Source organism: Parus major, chromosome 6 (assembly GCF_001522545.3).
Source record: "Parus major isolate Abel chromosome 6, Parus_major1.1, whole genome shotgun sequence".
Classification (NCBI taxonomy): Eukaryota; Metazoa; Chordata; class Aves; order Passeriformes; family Paridae; genus Parus; species Parus major.
In genome coordinates, this window is record NC_031775.1 from 22,838,894 (window position 1) to 22,858,370 (window position 19,477).

Here is a 19,477-nt window from a genome sequence, read left to right on the forward strand (position 1 = left end):
TCCTTTTTGAATTGAAATTCTTAAATTATGAGATGTTGGTTTCTCTGTGTAAGGTTTAGGCTTCTGAAAAGGAGGCAGTGAAGTGTACCTTTCACCCATCTGAACTCTTCCCTGGCTGTGTTTTCTGAGTGGTCACAAAACCAGTCCTTAATATGTTGGCTTTTCTCAAGTAAAGCCTTTTAAAATGTTAAGTTTACAGTTAACAACCTGTCAATGAAAATGAAAAGATACATTAACTTTTTTAAATTCACTAAGTCCTTGGAAAACCCGATGTTCAATAGGCATATCCTTAAGGCCATGGCAGTGTTTCCTGGAGTGGTTAAAAATGGATAAGCAAATAAGGACAGCACCATTACTGACATATTGAGTAGGTTCATAGAACTAAACAGGTAACCAGTAGTAGATGATAGTGAAGTGTACAGATAAAAAAGCTATGAGGATACAGGAAAAGCTATGAATACCAAATCCTTTATGCTTAGCTTTGTGCCCTCGCTGCCAAATCTGAGAGGTGTAGTGTGCCTATTGACTGAATAGGAATTGAGGGTGCTTAGCTTCCCATGGGGCTGTGTTGTGAAACACTGCATGTATCTTTTCTGTATTTATAAGAGAGAATTATTTGGGTTTAATAATACCTGAAAAAGTAAAGTCAGCATCTAGCCTGTGAGCACAACTCAGAAAACTTTGTCCACAATCTTACTGCACTTATATTGTATCAGAACCAAGTAAAACACTTACAAATGCAGTGACCTATTTTCAAATCTCACTCCAGCTTATGATCACCATAGTGCAGATAGAAAATATGCCTTATTGATTTCTTCTCTATGCTATTACTATTGGCAGATTGTTTAAACAGCAAAGGAAAAGGCAGGAGTAGGTTATAAACTGGGACTGTGTTTCTGTATTGCATTGTAAGCAGTTCCTGGGATCACCTGAAGTCAGCTACAATATGCTGGAATTGTATTCCTGCTTCTGTAATAGAATTTTGGTATTTAGCTCTCCCCTATCTTCAAAGTTGGTAGGAGGTACCTGGTAGAATATTTAATTATTTAAGCTCCTGCCCCATACTTAGGCCTCCCTCAGGCTTTACTGCTGAGGAAAGGACAACACTATAAACTGCAAACTTTGCAGTTATTGACTATTTGATAGAAACATTTGTTTTCTTCTTCTGCTTTGACATAAAAGAATTTTAGCCCAAACCTCTACTTTCAAAACTGGAGTCAGGAGAATGGGATATGACCTGCATTTGGAAATTGGCTTCTCTCCTGGGTTTTGTCCATATGATTCCTCAGTTTTTTTAATGCTTAATTTTTTTGTCCATATGATTCCTCAGTTTTTTTAATGCTTAATTTTTTCCTAGCTTTAAGGATGGCATTCCTCTTGGGTAGTGGACATGGTAAACTGTGTTCTTGATGTGTGTACTCCTAAGTACATGTTTTATTTCCTATTTTTTGTAATGCTGAATTCTATATGAATGCTTCTTCCTTGAGCTTCCTCAATTTTCAGCTTTGTATAGCAGGATAAAGGTTCTTGCATTTTTAAAAAAGTAATTGAGAATATCAGCATAATGATTAGCAACTATTTGTATTTTTGCCCCTCTAACATAGCAATTATTATGTATTGTTATAGTGGTAACTGCTTAATGAAGGTGTCTATAAAATTTTGAATTTTTGTTTATTGATACTGCATGTGATCATTCTCTTTCTATAGTCTACAATACTCCATTCTCCTATAGGTAATCTTCACATAATTATTTCTAATCTTTTATAGAAGAAACTAATGGTGATTACCTACTTTTTTAGACCAAGTGTAAGTTACATTAACTGATTTTCTTATTATAGTAATTATATATGAGCAGTTTGTGATCATCAACTGTTTGTGGTCACATGTTCATTAAAAAAAAATTGGGTTAGAATGTAAGAGTACATGCAGAGCTTCTTGGAAAAGCATGTGTGTTAATTCATCTTATCATACAGCTGACATCCAAAACAACATCCAAAATCTAAGTTTGCTTCATAAATATACTAAGTCTATTCTTGATGGCAACTGTTTATGTTGATTTTATTATACCCACTCTGTGGCAATATTTTCTTTCAGTAGCTTGTTAAATTAAATATGTGCATCTCTATAAGTTTTTAGTCTCAGTAAAACCAAGGAATCAGATTAAAATACAATTTTGTCCCACATAAGCAAGTTAGTAAGGTTAAACTTGTATTTGAACTGGAGTAATTTTCAGCTGTAGTTAAAACTGCTTATCACAGGGATTTGAACTTGTCATTTTAGAAGAAAACCACAAACTGTCAGTTCCTTCTAATCTTGTAAAGATTGTTTAATCATGTTAATTTCTTTCCTTTCCTTTTGCTCCAGGTCCTCCATCACATGAAAGATCTTGAAATACATCAAATGCAGATCTGCGACTGTGAGAAAGAAATACAAGTGCAAATGATTAAATTAAAACAGCAACAAAACCTTTGTGAAACTTTGAGAACAGAGAGGACCCTGTACAGTAAAAATCTGATAGAAGCTAAGGTAGAAGGATAGTTTTTTTCTTATGTTTCTTTCTCTGGTCTTGTTTTTTTCATGATTTAATTTTAATTTGTAAAAGGGAAGCTCAGTGGATCAATGGCAGAAGTGGTTTCTTCATTCCTGCGGGTTTTGGGGACATGAGTGTTTTAGGTCCCTGAATTTGTATTTGGACTGGAAATAGGAGTCCAAAGTCATCATGTGGAAATATCCCTGCTTCAAACCATGCGTAAAATCATGGTACACTGGAGCCACAGAATCATAAAACCATCCTGCCTCCAGTCTGTTTTATCCCTTTAGGAGTTGTATGCATGTATGTGAAATAGGGTATAAGGGGAATAAGATTGCCTCCTTAGCCCTGAATGAGTATGCACATTACTGTGAATAATGATTTAGGAAGCAGAGGGAACACTTTCCCAGCTGAAGTAGAATTTTCTGACAAGAACCAAACGCTTCCACCTTGCTTGTTTCTTTCAGAGAGTGTCATTTACCTCAGGAGATGATTCTTCCAATTCATATATCCTCCTTGGGGATCTCACTAACAATACTAGAAGAAGAGAACAGACCACTTAAGAATATATTCTGTTATTCTGATGTAAAGATCTAAAATACTACATAAATCCTATCATAATTGGCAGACATTGGGACCCTGGAGAGCTGTCATTTTAAGCCTTGGGTTATTTCCAAATAAGTATTTATGACATAAACCTGTATAGTAAATTACAAATTTATACTTAGGTTTGAATAGGTAGGTGTTTTATTTGAGAAGCACATGGGAATGAACTGTCCAAGTTCCTAAACAGCTGTGGGCTGAATTTTATGAGGAATGCACCATTTTGCCATTTATGTGGGATGCTTTACTTGGCCTTAGTCAGCCTCTCATCCGTGGATGCAGTGTTGGTATTCTTGCTGCTCCCAAACAATCTCTCAGGAGAAAAAGGCTGAAAAATCACAATACTTTTTTTTTTCCTAGTTATTTTTATTTTAAAACACACAAAATAAATTTGGTTATTTATAAAGAGCAGGCATCTATGTTCTGAGAAAAGGGAGCAGCTTTTTGATCTTTGGGTTTTGAATGTTACATGATGGTAAGGCTGTGCTGTTCACAGTTCCAGTTGTTAGAGGCCAATGTTTAGGCTTTAATAGCTAATAACTTGTCATACTACAAAACTCTTTTAGCAAGTCCTGTGTGAGAAAATAGCTGACCCCAAAAGATCTTTTGGCCGAGGCAGTGTTATGTTTAGCAATGAGAAAAATAGCTATTCAATGTTCAGTAACAGGTCAGCCAGTCATGAAAGAAAAAATAAAGAAAAGAGGGTTGTTTTAAACATTATGGAATTGTGACAATTTTTTTTTCTCATTTTGGGAAGTAAAATTTGCACAAGCTTGTTTAGATAAAGCTGGATGCAAGTATTTTCAGATTGCTTAATGTGAAATGCTCTCATGTCCACCTTGTCAGTGGTCTCCAGAGTACCATAATATTCAAGTCATTAAAATGGAAAAGGCATGCTGGCAGGCTGTGAATATGATGTAAATACCTGATGCTTTCATCCTGGGGGTTTCTTTTTGTGTTAGGAGTTCATTTATTTAAGCAAATTGATGAGGACACCAGTTTGCAAAATTGTGTGTTCTTACTGTTCTGCATTAAGTAAAGAATTAAGAATGTATTTGGGTGCATCTGGGCTCTATATGCTAAATCTCTGTCATCTTTTACAACACTGAAAAGATTTATAGGCTGTGTACCAAAGACAGCTTTTAATAATTTTTGCTTTCACAAAAGTGGCTGAACATGCAAACAGCTGAGCCTAGTGACATATTACTGCTAATCAGTACTTTCTCTGTGCTGTTTGGGTGAAGATTGCCTTGACTCAAGATCTTGCTTAGCTATGTTAAGCACTTCATGCAAGAAAACATTCCTCATTTGTCAAGGAAATCCACACCTATGGTGGATTGTGCAGAAGGAGCTTTAAGCTACCCTGGTTTGGTACTGGAAGAGATTGTTTTCACGTGAGAGATTATGATGTCTTCTGTGAGGTGGTGGGTTCTAGCAGAGGAGTAATAGCCTCTAAAGTTGCTTAATAGTCTCTGAATAGCCCAGAAGAACATGTCTGTCTAAGCATTGACTCTGTTAGCTTCCATTTCATGGCATAATGTGCTGTCACGGTGCTGAGCTGAAATGCTAATTTTGTACAGTACCTTTGTGATGTGAGTAGAAGTATTCCTACTGACCTGATCACTCTTCAGTGCTACCAGCCTTTTTGCTCTGTGTTTGACCTTAAAGTATATGCTAAATGTTTTCACAGAGCCTTCTCAAACACTGAGCCCTGTTTTGCACTTTGCACCTCTGTGCAAGCTAGCATATATTGGTATCTTATTGAGGGCTATGTTTGCTTGTGCAAAACCAGCTTCTCTCCAAAGATTTGTGCCCAACTATGTACAACCTTGTTGGAAAAGCATGTTATTAGAAGCGTGAAAACAGATGGATATGATCAGAATCTTAATGATTTCGATTGACTGCTAGTTCTTATAGTGTGCCCAGCACTTAAATTAAATGTCTTACTAAACTCATGATTGATGGTCATTATTTTTGTCAGTGTATCTTTTAAAGGTTTTTATATTGCAATGTCATGCTGGCGTAAACAAAAAATTGTTGTTTAATGAAACTGTTTTGTTCTGTTGGATTAAAAAGCAATGCTTTATAATAGGTACAACAGATCTACTTTCATGCACCATGGCTACATTTTCTAGCATCTAAATAGCCTGAACTCTGCATCACAAACAACCTCTTGCTTTAACCCTCTCTGTGATCATACTTCCTATTCTATTAGGATGAGATAGCAGAAATGAAGATGAAACTGAAAACTGCTACACGTCATGTGGATCATCTGAAAGAGGAGATCAAAGAAAAGGATTTAGCCCTTGAGAAAGCACATGTGCAATTCCAGCAGTCAGAGGATGAAAAAGAGTCATTGAAAGTAAGACCCTTGACACAGATACTCTCTTGCAAAGGGTAGATTCCATGATTTCACAGACTGCATTGTGTTCTGACCTGTGATAGTTGTTTTGCTGTATTTTAATAAACTATTCTGTAATTGAAGGATATGATCTTAGTACCCTTTAGAGATACTAGTTTCAGAAATCTGTGTATCTGACAAATTTAATTATGCCTGTAATTATAGTAAAAGAGACCTGAATTGTCTGTTGGAAGCTTTAAATCTCTTGATGACTGAACATTTTTTACTAAAAAGTTCCACTTTGCTTGCAGAAATGTTGATTTTGTGGATAAACTGATCCTTGCAAACTTTTTAATGTAGACTCTTATAACTCAACTTTTTCTTACTACTGTTTTTACGTGCAAACCCATTATATTGCTCATTGTTGTATTTCTATGTAACCAGCAAGCATTAGTCTTTTGGGAGTTAGGCAGTGCCTTTTAGTAGGTCCCTCTGTACAGAAAGTTATTTCAATATTGTGGTATAAAGCAGGAAGAATCTGTCTTAAATCAAAGGAAATCTGAGCTTGAAGCTTGGGTGGTTCTTCTCAGTGCTAGCTGCAGCCCATCCTTAGATAAGCTATTAGATTTGTGGTGGTATCTCAACCCAATTTACTGTACTCTGAAAAGATTTATGGAGTTGAGTTCACAGGAGTTTATTTTTAATCTTCACTAAGCACTAGGAAAAGAAAAAATACCAAGAAAAAATGCAAACAATACCCCCAAAAAACAAAAGTTCCCTGTCACTTTTCACAATGTTTTCTTTTGTCAGTTTATTGCTTTGCTGCAATGACTCCTTGAATTTTCAGCTTCTCTCAGCACATTACAGTTATGACAAGATGTCAATAGAGCTTTGTAAAAGGGTGATGAATTTGTATTCTTGTACCTGATCTGTCTCAGAGATGTTCTATCAGTGATGGAGAAGTCAAACAGCATCTCATTCCCTGTGTGCAGTTTTCTGCCTTAACTAGTCCCCAATTCTGTCTCATCACCTCAGAACTGTCTGACATTTATTTGACAAACATATGACTGCTGCATGGTTTACCCACTCAATTATTCACCAGCAGGTTTGTCCATACACTGACATGACATAACTGACTTGCTTCAGGGCATTCAGGTCTTCTGCCCGAGTGTCACTGCTGAGTACTAATCCAGAAGAGAATTCAGAGGGAGCTGATTGTCACAGACACAAAAGAACCCAGTTATTTGTGTTGCAAGCCAGCATCAATTTATCCTGTTTGCACTGATCTGAAGGAAGTAAGAAAGCTGTTCTTGGGAAATAAGTTAAAAGAATGTGCAAAATCATAGACGACTGGGATTCATAGGAACGAGGTTATACAGACATGCTCACCTCAGATGGCATAAAGGCCTTAGAAATGTTTAATCATGGTAAATCCAAGCTCTAATAAAGCCAGTACAATGCCATATTTTGGTTTCATTTGGCCTTCATGCAGGGCTGCAGTTTTGAGTTGTTTGACAAAGGATCTGAATATTGAAAAAACATCTATCTATGGCCCTTGAGATTGGAGCTGCTGGCAAGTCAAGTGCTTTGTATAATGTTGTAGATGTTTATGCATATTTTTTTGTTAGCATTTTCTGGAAATCTGAATATAAAATCTGACTTGTTATTTCACCATTCTGTGTTCAGTCCCAGTTATAACTTCCGTAAAACTCCTGTTTTCCTCCCACTTCTAGTATAGTATACCAATAAAAATATCACTTGCACTAATATTTCAGTATCTAAACAAGAATTTAGTTTGAGTTTGGTTTGAGATATTGTTATAGGTCCCATATATGTTATTTTTTCTTGCTGACTGTTGTTCAGTTCTTACAAATTCTCTGAACCAACTTCAAGTGAGCTGTGCTGATTTACAGAGCAGTTTCAGATGTGACCATTTTTCTGCTTGCACAGTGACTGTGTTTATTCATTTCCTTTTCTCTTACCTGATGTACACAGACTCTCATACTGTGGTTCTGAGCCTATTTAATATAGCTGAAAATCCTTGTGTGACGTTAAGAATTTATGTTCCTTACTATACAAGGCAGTTCGTATTCATTTTAACTGAGTGCTTTCCAGTGAGATCTGTTTATATGAGTGTTTGCTGACCACACCTAATGCCACTTCTTGTTTACAATTCATATTTTTCTGACATAAGGAGATCATAGAACTGTGATATATTAAAAAAACATTACCCAGCAATGCTGAACACATGAGCAGTTTTACATTTGTGGGCAGCTTTTGTACAGTGTTGATTGCATTTCAGGATGAAGTGACTTGCATTTTTATTCAGCTGATGAATTCTGATGAATATCTGATACTGACTAAGAGAGCTATGTCTTGCATATATAGGAAGATGAGAATTTTATTAAAGAAAATAAGAATGGAACAAGCTATTTTATTATGATGATGGAACTGTTTCTGTCTTAAATGGATGTTTCTGCAGATGCAGCCTTCATCACAGCCTCATTCTTTCAGCATTGTATGAGGCTTGTTCCCAAAAGGCAGCTTGAACATCATCCTTTATAAGGGTCAGAGTTGTGTCAAAGTCTTTGAGTTGAGGCTTGAAAGTTTTCATATCCATGAAAATGAACTGTGGTCAGCTAGCTCCACCTTGGCTCTAATAGCCTAGCAGTGGTAAAAACTTCTAATAATCTAGAAATACTCAATGAATTTTTGTCTACATACATGCCTTGAATTACAGATTTTGTGACAGTGGGATAGAATGACTGGGCACATCCCAGTGTTTGTGTTGGTGCTGTGCAGTTGCTGTAGCAGTGCATTGCTCCTCCTTGCTTAGGGACAGCCCCTCTTTTCACAGTCTTCCTCATTTACACATCCACTGAACAAAGTGCTGTGGCTCTTAAATCTTGCTGGTCCCTTCCTGGTTGCCACCAATTCTTTTATTCCAGTCTGAAGCCTTTCTTGAGTTGATGCTGCTTTGTATTATCCAGCAGAGATTGTTGCCCTTTTCAGCAAGATGAACTTGTTTTTCTCACATCCCAGACTGACTGTGAATAGCAACTCCATTGAAAAGCTTTCTAAATTTGTGCTGTATAATTTAAAAAAAAATAAATAAATGAGGCATTCCTGAATTACAACTTGAACCATTGTCATAGATAAAATATTTCAAATTTCCATTGCGCATAAGACAATGACATTAAAATTGTATTTAATTTATTTCTTTATGGGTCTTCATGCTTGCTTATCTTGGTGATTCGTTCTCAAAAACTAACAAAATGTGTACCTCTCAGGAAGGTAAAAAGAATATATGAAATATTTTAACTAACTCTTAATTGTAGGTTTCTGTTAGGGGAAGTTATTAATTGTTCACCTGTATTTTTTGTCTTCATCAGGCTGAACTGCTTAAGATGACAAAACAGGCTCAGGAAGCCAAAGCCTATATTGAAAATCAGGAGGCAGAAGAGAAAAAGCTCATAAAAATCATTGCTGAAGCTGATGCAGAAAGACTGAGGCAGAATAAGGAACTTGACAAGGTAGGAAACCCTAATTTGAGTTTTCAAATACTCTGCATTCTGTTCCCTCATTTGTCTACTGTATTTTTAAGATGAAGATTCTTAGCTACTGTGAACATGGAAGTACTAAAGCTTTATAATGCCATTAAAACCAAAATGTTAAGATGCTGAAGTGAATGAAGTCTGTCGTTTGTACTATTCAGGTGATCTAACCTTTATAGGGGAAATTATTAGGTTCTCGCCATATTTCTTTAATTAATACCAATGAAACCTCTTAATATATGTGATTTTGACTGATACAAGTATCATCATGGTACTCTAGGATTGTGTAAAGGAAGTGTAACTGAGTTGATGGCTTTGCCCTTTGCCCGCAGGCGCTCTGTGAGAGACATGCCCTGGGCACCCAGCTGATTCGCCGCAATGATGAGGTGGCGCTGCTCTACGAGAAGATAAAAATCCAGCAGGCCATCTTAAACAGGGGCGAAACCGAATACCGGCAGAGGATGGAGGACATGCGGATTCTCAGGCTGGAGATCAAAAAACTTAGGCGTGAGAAGGGAATACTTGGCAAGAGTGTGGCTAATGTGGAGGAGCTCAGGTAGGAAACCCAGTGGAATACATTTCTGTAGTGATTGCAGCCATGATTTTGTGTTTGAGACAGAAAATATTTTTTATACATAGTAAAGACTTGTATCAACAAGCATTACACCTTGGAGAAGGGGTTTGGTTTGACCTCAGACCCAGACTGGATTAAATTCATTAAACAATTTACCAACAACTAGGAAAATTGAAATACAGTAATGAGGAAAGAAGAGATCTTGGCCAAAGTTGAAATAGTCTCCATATTTCCCCTTATACTTGAGTTACTGCCTACAGAACAAACCTGACAACAGCAGAAAAGGTGTACATAGTCCAGTGAGTGGTCCAGTGGTCCAGGGCCTAGATTAGTGGAACTCCTTTTGGTTAAGAAATCCACAGAGTATGGGAGGCACTTGACATATTTATAACAAAATCCTGTTTTCAGAGCTCTCTCCTTCCAGATTTATATGCAGATCCTATGATCTTTGAGAAAGGCTTAGTTAAATTGTCATTGAAGGTTTTGTTTCTTTAAAACAGCAGTTTAATAGGCCAAACCTGATTTATCTCCTCCTTCTCCAGCTTAATGCTTCATTTCTTGTTTACCCCTCCTGTGTTTGACTATATTCTTTCCTGATGGGAAATTGTGGTCATTTTCTAAGAATCAGTCTTGATTTGTAAAGAGAGGTAGTTATGTTTTTAGCAGATAGCCATTGTACCAGCTCAGTGTAGCTACCACGGTTTTGGGTGAGATCTTTAGTTTATCAGTGTAATTCCATGGCTTCCAGCAGAACAAATTAACGTCAGTCCATGGTCAGTCCCATTGACTCCAGTGGAATTATGCCAGTTTGATTTGGTGAAACAGAAACGAGAACTGGGCACACAACATTAGCAATTGCAGTTTTCATTGACTGACTGCAGATAGGAATGGGATTTGAACTTGCTGCCCAAATGCATTCAGCCGAAAGTCTGTTACTGTATTGAAAGTCAGTGACAGTATTGAAGTGTACTGTGCTGCATGCCATGATGGGTGGATCAATTCTTGCTAACTGCAGCAGCAATCTCATACTTTAATGAAGTCCAAAACCATCATGAAAACTGCCTGTCGAAAAGACTCCATTTATCACTTGTGCTGCTAATTAGCTTTCCCGATTTGCCAATTGAAATTTGAGGTTTTTTTTCCTCTTCCATAACCTTGTCCAACCTCACAGTTAAAAAAAGCCCTTTTTCTCTGTAGTGAGCTAAATGCAATTCTGAACTTAGTTAGGAAAAGATTCAGTATTGGAGGAGGCACATCACAATCTCCCACCCCCTTTTGACCTTGAAGAATTTAGAGGATCCCATCACTAAAAGTGATAAAGGTCAGGTCATTACAAAATGTGCCTTTTTTCCCTGCCCTTCAACTCCCTATCCCCACCGTGAAAGCCTAGTTGTCAAAGAATCTTGGTAGTGCTCAATTAATTTTAAATTCAGTAGCAAGTCACCTATGAAATTCCTTGAGGAGATTTAATAAAATAAATCAAAGTTCAGTTCTCTTAGGACTAGTGTCCATCATACTTAAGTCCTAGAGTGTGTTTTATTTAATGGATTGTGTGAGCCATGTAGATTTAAAACCTTTCTAACACAAGCTGTTAGATTCAACACAGGGATAACTGGATATGACCCATAACTGATTTGTGGGTTGGATGAACTAACTGTTCTTCTGGCCTTAATGTCCATGGGAAGATATGAGGAGTGAGATCCAGTAGTCTGTGGAGTAGATTCCCTGGGAGCCTCTTTTCTGAGCCATTCTTAATAAAGAAAGCAAAGAAGTCCAAGTGTGTTATTTTATGATTCCACCTGTTTAGTGGTATCAGTGTTGATAGGTTTTCCACCACAGTGTCGATGTAGCGGCAAAGTGACTCTTTGTGCTTTCCATGTAGTGCTTCCTGTGCACAATAGTGCATGGGAGAATAATTTGTTAATGTCCACATTAGTGCCTTTGTCACATTGAAGTATTTTTGGTGTGTTTTTTCTTTTTATTTTACGCTGGTCTTCAGATGTGAGTTTAATCACATGCAAAAGGAACTGTTAAGGGAACAGACTCGATGCAAAATTTTGGAAGAAGAACTGCAGAAGCCCTTGCAAGTTCACAGATGGAGAAAATTAGAGGTGATGCATGAGGATTTTGTGTTTCCAAAGTCCCTATTATCAAATCAGTGACCCAGCAAAAGCCTATTTCATTTACTGTTATGCAAATGATGTGGAGGGACTGGGCAGACTGAAATTTCCATAGTACCAATGGAATCCTTACCTGCTGAATGCTTTCCTTGCACAATGCAATCAGTGCTATTTTTGTGTCACTTCCTCAATGAAAGATTGCAGGGGGATTTGTAAAGAGAAGGTGAAGTGCTAAAGGGAATAAGAATGCATTAGGTGAATTTAGAAGGGGATGATTCCTTAACATGGATGGTGAGAAATAAGATGATAGGGGAAAGATACAATCCTACCCTCACCAAGCAGGGAGAGGTATATGGGAATGTATATGTGAAGAAAGCCTGTAATTGAAAAGCTCATAGAATGGGTAGACTGGAGAATGGACAAATGTGTAGTCAGAAGGTAAATTACATCTGAGAAAAAACAGAAAGAGGCCTCCACATAAACAGTGGTGGACTCCCAAAGATAGTCCTTCCAGGTAATGTGAGTTCAACTGCTTTACATGAACAGCAAATCTAAGTTTTCACATGATTTGAACCTGCCAAGTGAAGGGGAAAAATAAAAAATCCATCAAGCATAGACCAAATATATGAACATCAGTTGGCATCACTGCATATTTTTGATGTAAGTCAGTGCCATCTGAGTTTCCTCTGTTGCATGGATCTCTGATCTGATGCCAGCCTGGGTTTCTTAGCTTCTCTAATATTGAGTGATAACGTGCTCTGTCCCTGCAGAAGCAGAGCTGAATATTTTAACTGTGCTTAATAGCATGATAGTGAATTTCTGATATTTCCATGCTGAGCTTAAAGTTGGATGATGTGATTACCTTTTCTCATGGAAGGGAGATATAATGCAGGATGCTGAACTAGGTTAAACACATTTAGGTACAAACTCTAGCATCACCTTGTAACAAAGAAAGATCAGGCCAGTCAAAACATCCAGGGATAGGGAAATGAATGTATGAAGAGGCTGATAATGGGAAATCATGTCTTTCCATTCTAGGTAACTGGTTTATATTTGGAGCACAGAAAGGCCAGCAGATGGCAAGATCCATATGAAATAATCCTGATGGGGTTTTGGTTCAATTCCTAATGAACAAACACTTTCATATCACTATGGTTGTCTCAAATTGGCCCCATGCTTGAGCAGAGATATAAAAAAATCAAGGACTGAGTGGATCATGGGGACTGGTCTACTTTTTAGCCTGGTTTCTCAGGAAATAGTGCTGTGTTGTGAGCACTGCATGTGTATCTGTGTTAGTGTCCTAGTTACGCTTGAATTGATTAGTCAATTTAGATAAAATCAGACAAAAGATTAAGAGCAATGAGATACTGACTTCCTTATAAGCTCAAGAAAATATAAGAGAGCAGGACTTATTGGAGCCTTTACTGCAGTGTGAATTTAATCCTTGTGAGACACCACAAGAGAGAAGAAAAAACAGATGGGAGAGAGGTGTTACGAGTCCCTGAGTGAGGAAAAGTTTCAGTCAGAGTTTGTCCTTCATAGAAAGTTCCAACAAGAAGACACAAAGTACTGGGAAAGTAAGCTTTGCTGGCTTCTCCTCACAGAAGAGGAGAAGCCAGCTCCTTTCTTTGCTCCTTAGAGCTTTCTCCATATTCAATCTGTGCCAAAAGAATGAAAAGGAAGGGATGGAGAGACAGACATCTACTATCTCCTGGTCTTATGGGCTATGTAGGTAGAGGACAACAGTACAGGGCAAACACTGTTACCATTTTAAGCATTTAATTCCATTGAAGAGTGGGATTTCACATGTATGGACACTTTAGAACTCCATAATAATTCATCAATAAATTATTATTCATCATAATAATTTATTCCTCTTAAATTCTCCACCTGTTTCAAGTCTAAGATGCAGTTATCTTTCTTTTGTTCAGTAGAAAAATCTTCTCCTTAGAAACGAAGTTGGCACTGTTTGAAGTTCTTGAACAGTAGGAAGTATTTGCACTGCTCTTAATTTGTCAGAGGATAGTTCCAGTTGCCGCTAAAATTGACATATGAAGTTCCAGGACTGCTTGTATTCATGCAATCTTTTAAAAAATGTGTCCTCCCTTAGGGCCCCTTTTATACTTTTGAACACTGAGATATTATGGTTTTCATTTGCAAAAAAGAACCGGTAACTTGTTATCATGTATAATTTTTGAGACTCCTTTGCTCTTTCCTAGGCCAGTGACCCCACTACCTTTGAGCTGATTCTGAAAGTACAGAGACTACAGAAGCGACTTATCAGCAAGACAGGTGAAGTGATAGAGAAAGAATTTCTCCTTCAGGTACTACAGCATCATTATTTTGTTGCATCTCATTAATGTATTTGATTTACTCTGCATCTCTGTCTACTGACGTGTGCTTCCTGAAGGTAATTTTGATGCATGACTTTGGATTTCTTTTGCATGCCCTTTAGATAGCTTTAGATGGCAGCACTGACTCACTGAAAGAGAGCAAACAGCATCAGATTAGTTGATTTTTATATTCTGGTTATGGATACCTGGTCAGCTCTGCAAAATACAATTAAAGGTTTGCTTTAGTTTATTCATGTCATAGATTAGTCTTCAAGTCAGTCCTAGATTTTTTGAAAGGTGGGTTTTTTTGTAATTTTAAACAAGTATGTTATGACCAGAATATGAAAGAAAATTCCTGATGGATTCCATTTGTGCTTAGCTTGGCTTTTGGGAGGAAGAATCCTAAAGAGTTTGTGTGATTTAGGTATGTTTCTGTCTGAGGCATGTTTGATTTCAAGGGTTTTGTTCTGAACTTTGCCCAAAAACAATTTTTGTAGTAGCTTATCTTTTTTTAACTGCATCAGATGTCCTTTAACCCCAGTGATAGCAGTGAGATTTATGCTGTAGAATGAAGTAAAGGCTGTATTCCTGTAGCGCAAATGTTGCTACCAAGTATAACAGAGGAGGACTCCAAAGAGCCCTGGCTTTAACCAGAGGTGGTATTCGGGTCTCTCTAGTGACTGTAGGGATAGCTACAGATTACCAGCTCTAGATGTGATTTTAACATCTTAAGTACCCTAACAGTGTTTATGCCTGTGTTGGGTATCACTCACTGGAGAGTAAAATGTGACCTGAATCTCCCTCTGTCCTGCGAAGAAGCTCAGCAGATTTATCAAAACAGGGTTTGCCTCTGTTTATTGTTTCATAGGAAAACGTTGATCTGAAATTTCATTTGAATGTAATGTATGGTGTATTATTACTCTGCTTGGAAAAATGTGATCTTTGTTGCACTGCACTGAAATGCTGTCAGTGAAATAGTTACCTTAAAATGTAGCAAAAATAGCTTCAGATTTACTGTGCTTTACCCATGCACAAAACAAATTCTGTTAGGTTTTACATAGTCTCTATTGCATATCTGTCCTTATCCTTAGTATGCTCCCATTTTGCTATTATCTTTATTTTCAGCCAAAGAACTGAGATAGAGAGGTATTAAGTTGTCTACCCAAGAAAATCTTTGAAATAGTAGGTATTTGAGCTTACATTACTCTACTAGCCATTGGTATAATCTTTCTGTCTTTGCAATGGTCCTTCTATGGCAACTCTATTATGTTTTTATTATTTTTTCTAGATTTAAGACAGGGATTGGCTATATAAAATCTAATTATTATAGCTAGAATTGCTAATGAGTTTCATTGTGTTCTTAATTCAGGCACCAATTTCCTGTGTAACAATGCTGAAATGAAGGTTTCCCTTGGAGAAATAATAGTAAAGGTCAAAAATACTATGCTCCACATTCTGTTCATGGATTTAACATCAATGTTTCTGAGCTCTTTTTTGTTTTTCCACAGTGTTTTGGGTCCTCCACAGTGACTGAAATAGGACTCTTTCATAGCAGGGTGTGGGTATGAAGAAGTAACCAGAGATGGAGGAAAATCCCCAGCTCATTCCCTTGAAGGGCTCTATGTGCTACTGGATGGCTCACTGGCACAATTAGTTCACTGATCACAAATTAAGTGTGCTAGCAGAGCTGAGTGTCTGGATAACCTGGTACAAGGCATTTTATTATTCTTTGGACTGGTTGTCCTTGGTATGATGATAATATCTCTTTTGTAAAATGATACCCTAATACTCACCAAAACAAACCCCTCACTAATAACTTAGTAAACTTGTTACCAAATTCCAAAATGCTGTGGTGAAGGAACACTAACCTAAGGAACACTTCCAGCAGAAGGAAATAAACAGAACAGTAACATTAGCTTTCTGGAGGGAGCTGAGTTTCACACACCAGGAGGGTGGCTTCACTAAACCAATTTCTGGGCAGTTTGAAAGATTCTAAGTGTATTTGAAGTGAAGTATTTGAAAGGTAGCGTAGGATTTGATCCTGACTGAATTTTAGAATTATGGGAAATAGCAGTAATTTAGCTCCAGTTTCAGGAATTTTTAATTTTTTTTCTTAAATATAATTTGTATGTTGAGAGAGTTCTTCTCTCTTATTTTTTTCTTTTTTTTTTTTTTTTTTAAAGCATGGTAATGGGTGGGTAAACCCTTCATGCTTAAAGGCATTCAGCATCTTTTTATTATGGGTCTCTTCTGCAAGTCAGCTCAGCTCAGTTCAGTCACTGCTCATTTGCAGGAGTGGAGGAATTGCTGATGACTGGCCTGTGCCTGCTTGGCAGAACATCCCCCATATTCAGAGTTGGAGCCTGCAGACTGAGGGATACAAACTCATTAGGTCAGAGAACTACCCACCCCTGTGTTATGTTTGCTTGGCTAAGTCACACTTCCTCACCCCCAGTCATCTTCATTCACATCTTGCCCTGTAACAGGGACATAGCCATTGGGTGTATCAGATTTAAAATGTTCCTAATCTCTTGCTTGCCATACATAATCTTTATTCATGTGTGTGTGGCCATCATGCTAGCAAATAGGATATTTCTTTAAGGTGACGCTTGTATCTGTGTCTAATGTGCATATTATGTAGCATAAATTCCCTCACATCAAAGTGTATTAATAAAATAGAGTACAAAAAACCTTGTGTGACGAGAATTGAATATTAAAAGCACCTTTGGAGTTTAGAAATAACCCATGTGAGGAAATGGTTGAGCCCAGTGTCAGTAACCTGCAGTTTGATTTGTAGGGTATTCACCCTGCCGCATACTCATGCAGAGCCGTAATGTTTTTATAAGGGAAAAATAATTCCATTTGTATTGTATGCACTGTAGCTCTGTCTTCTTTTTTTTTTTACTTTTTGGTAAATGGTCCTTTAAATAAAAGTGCAGGGAACAAGGTTTCAGCTGGATATATAAATGGAAATTTTTGCTAAGTAAGGATCACAATATATAGATTCGTGTAGGAAAGCATCTGCTTACTTTACCTGCTCCTGATGTGCATTTGATCATATCCTTTTTATTAGCTTTTTCATTGTTTCTAACCTGTCATTTCTTTAAAACTGAGGTAGATGTAGAAGCAAGCTACAGTCCATGTTATGTGATTAAAAGAATGATTTGCTATATTTCAGTCAGAAAATTTAGATTGCTGACAATATGGGGAAAACCCAGCTTGACTCTAAAATCTCATGTAAAAATCTCTCTTAACTGGTCATCAGGGCATATTTTTTGGATCAGACATATGCTGTGAGGTAGTGATTATGGAGCATGCTGAATGTTGGGTTTTGCTAGAACAGCTTTTCAGAATTGAATATTTAATAAACGTGTAAAAGGATTTGCTATGTTAGAGAAATCACTAAAGTCTTTTATTGTTTCTGATTTATCTATGCCCTGTTGCCACAGCATCTTGGGTTATAAGGCATCACCTCTCATATTGTCATCCTGAGATGCTACTTTGAAGAGTAGCTGCAAAGCAGGTGGTCATACTTTCTCTTTTAATTCAGGCATTTTCACAGTTGTGAGCTGCTGTGCTGATGAAAAATGCTGTCTTAAAAATCAGGTCCAAACCCAAGGTCTTGAATACTTATGGTCAATAAAAACCCAATGGCATTTTTTCCCAAACATAGGAAATGTTACTTCAGGGACAGCCAGTTTTCTTGTCCGAGTCATTACCCTCCTTGTGAATTTGTGCAGTCAAGATAGAGCATTTTTTTGTTTCTGTCCTGTACTGTTGAGTAATATTGCAGGGTTTTGTGGAGAAATACATTGTGTGTTATCCAGGAGATCTCACTGATGGGTGAAGGTCTTTGTGAACAAGTGTTAGATGAATGACATATGTTGTAAGGCCATAAGGAATAATTATTAATAAACAGGAGTGCTCTGCAAATCCTGACTGCAAAAATACAGATGCTCACTTTGCATGTGGGGCAAATCTCTCATGTGATTGAAGCTCTGCGCTGCTGTGTACTGAGCAGTGATGTGGTAAACTCGCAGTGGAAAGTATTACCTTGTTAGGATTATGATTAGTGTGGTTTTAGGAACTTATCCCATTAAAAGTGAATTATGCACTGCTTTATTTGTTTCAAATTTAGTTCTTTCTCTTCAGAGCTAACTCTTCTAATTTGATTTTATGTCTGACTGAGCAGAATTTTATTCAGCTGCATGTCTTGGAATGGATAACAGCATAAAGATTCACATTATATGTCAGTTACCTCTTTTGTCAGTCATCTCAGAAGATTGCTCATAAATGTAAAAGAAAGTGCAACCTAGATTATTTGTTCAGGGAGGCAAAGGCAAATATCTTATTTAAGCCTTGCATGTAGCAGTGAAAGCATTGTTTTTCTGTACATATGTATTTTAATCTCTATTGTCTTAAGTTGTCAGCAATCAAAGTTCAGGACTGGGCAGTCAGGATGTGATACTGTGCTGACTGTGTCTTGAGCTCATAGTTCAAAGAGTGCAAGGGCAGAAGGCATGATTAGCTCATGTATCTGACTCAGAGATTACAGCCAGAGAGCACCCACATGTCCTTGCACTGAGCCAAGTTTTGAGCTGAGTTTCAATCCCTCCAGAGAACTGATTGTCCCGGTGACAGAGAGTAGGAGGAATTGAAGGGATGCTGCTGTCTCCAGCCCAGTTCCATTTCAGGTATTGTGAGATACAGGGAGGGGAAAGTGAGAGACTTTCTCTGTGACCTTGGGCAGGCTACTTAGCTTTTGCATGCTTCACATCAAGTAAAAAAGGAAATAAAATAATTTCCATTCCTGTACTGCTGTGTGAATGAATATATTAGAGACATGACTCAATTCAGTGGCAAAACACTCAAAATAGACAGATGTTTTATTTTATTTGTGCTAACTTGGTAGTAGAGCTGTTCTATCCAGTTTGAGGTGCTCGTTGCTATAGTGTCTGAACATATACATAACCATCTTTATTTCTCAGAGCTGGTACTATAGTTTCATAAAGAAATCTGCTTTAGAACAATGTGTTACTGTGTGGGTTTATGCAGGTTGGCAGCTATTGAAATCAAACTTTTCTCCCAAGAAATGAAGAATCTTGGGGATTTGCTTCCCTGTGTTTGTTATGCATTCCACCCCCCCCCCCATTTGTTATATAAAATACTTTTTTTTGCTTTTCTTTGTTTAATCTCGTGGGGTTTTTCAGCCCACTTTATGGGAGCCTAGTCCTTCTGAAAATCATTCCTCTCCCTAGCTTAGGAGTTTCATGAGACATGCTTCTGCTAAGTTCTTCACTCCTCTCACAGTGCTCAAGTAGCTTCCACACAAGAGAAATGTGTGCTCAAATGCTGAGTAAGAGATTTTCTCATCAGACAAACCTGCTAGGAAAAGTAAGAGAATACTCTCCTCTCCCCTACC

General features: G+C 37.5%; 1 protein-coding gene across 2 annotated transcripts in view; it reads left to right on the forward strand.

Moving 5' to 3' along the window:
- CFAP58 (cilia and flagella associated protein 58) overlaps nucleotides 1-19,477 on the forward strand; it is a 57,318-nt gene that overhangs the window by 19,000 nt on the left and 18,841 nt on the right. For both annotated transcript variants that reach the window (XM_015633854.2, XM_033515786.1), the window contains exons 10-15: nucleotides 2,365-2,526; nucleotides 5,349-5,495; nucleotides 8,867-9,007; nucleotides 9,361-9,584; nucleotides 11,602-11,713; nucleotides 13,942-14,046. In XM_015633854.2, coding sequence (XP_015489340.1) covers nucleotides 2,365-2,526; nucleotides 5,349-5,495; nucleotides 8,867-9,007; nucleotides 9,361-9,584; nucleotides 11,602-11,713; nucleotides 13,942-14,046 — 891 coding nt within the window. The remainder of the gene's footprint in view (nucleotides 1-2,364; nucleotides 2,527-5,348; nucleotides 5,496-8,866; nucleotides 9,008-9,360; nucleotides 9,585-11,601; nucleotides 11,714-13,941; nucleotides 14,047-19,477) is intronic.